At 38.3% G+C, this 1,311-nt stretch overlaps 1 protein-coding gene across 1 annotated transcript; it reads right to left on the bottom strand.

Moving 5' to 3' along the window:
- Positions 1–317: 317 nt before the first annotated feature.
- Positions 318–731, bottom strand: LOC129950480 (uncharacterized protein K02A2.6-like). Its single transcript, XM_056062420.1, has one exon. It carries the CDS (start codon positions 729–731, stop codon positions 318–320), a length of 414 nt encoding a protein of 137 aa, XP_055918395.1.
- Positions 732–1,311: the final 580 nt, after the last annotated feature.

Below are 1,311 nucleotides of genomic sequence, written 5' to 3'. Positions count from 1 at the left end.
TATACGACCATCGTCTAATTTAATGTTAAAATGTAACTTACCGAAAATTTTAGTTACTCGACCAAACTTCCATTTTCCCCCCGATAAATAATCACGGACTGCTACCCGCTGATTGATAGCAAATTTTGGTACGCTTAATTGCCTTGGCTTGACCTTAGTTGGTGATGTTGGCAAAATCAAATCAAGTTTTGATCTTATTTGTCGTCCAATTACCATAGCCGGTGATTTAGCTGTTTCTGTATGAATAGCTCGACGGTACGACATTAAAATATTGCTCAGAGCTTTTCCAATTTCATTACAATTGCACTTAATGGCTTTCAAATTATTTTTATTGTCTGGACGTATCTCTCCGCTTGACCATTCGTCGATGGATGGTCAGGTGCTCCACGCTTATGATGAATTCCATTTAGTTTTAGAAATTCTTGGAATTCTGATGACATGAATTGAGGCCCCCAATAAGAAACAAATGTGATTGGTAATGCAAAGGTTAAAAATATCTCTCGGCATTTTCGTATTGTAGTTTCAGCAGTTATATTCGGTAAAACGTGCACTTCTGGCCACTTTGAAAAAGCGTCTACTAATATAAAATAGTACTGCCCCATAAACGGACCAGCAAAATCTGCATGCACTCGATCAAAAGGTTTAGATGGTGTTTCCCAACTGTGTGCCTCGGGTCGCGTTGATTGGCAGTTTGAGCAATTCATCACCATTTCCTCTATGTCTTTATCCATGTTAGTCCATCAACAATATCCACGAGGAAGAGATTTCATTTGGTCATACCGAAATGCGCAGAATGTAGCTCCTTAAGAACTCGATTTCTTAAAGTTGGTGGTATGTAAACCAATGTGAACCTACGTCCCCAAACGTATTGATAAAATTTTTTAATTCGAAAGACAATGGCATAAGCTTCACGATCAATTTGCCTGTACCGTTGTTGAACTTCGGATAATGACTGTAACGCGTATTATATTGGACGTTCTGATCCATCACTAAAAATGTGACTCAAGACTGCACCCACTCCATAGGGACTTGCGTCCGTAGCTAGTATTAATGGCAGTTGTGGGTCATAATGTGCCAATACTACATTGTTGTTTCATGTCTTCTATGGCTTCAATTTTTTTTCTTCACCTTTTTAATTCCGTGACAATCGATGACATAACCACAATACTCAATCTGGTCAACCATGAACTCGGATTTGTTTATCCGCATATTATAAGGGTGTATAACCTTTGTAAAACTTGTTCTAAACGAGTCAAATGTATGGCATCATTCGGTGTCGTAATCTTTATGTCATCCAAAAATAACGTGACT

This window comes from Eupeodes corollae, chromosome 1 (assembly GCF_945859685.1).
Source record: "Eupeodes corollae chromosome 1, idEupCoro1.1, whole genome shotgun sequence".
NCBI lineage: Eukaryota > Metazoa > Arthropoda > Insecta > Diptera > Syrphidae > Eupeodes > Eupeodes corollae.
Note: the sequence above shows the minus strand (reverse complement) of the source record. Positions and strands in the feature narration are given on the sequence as shown.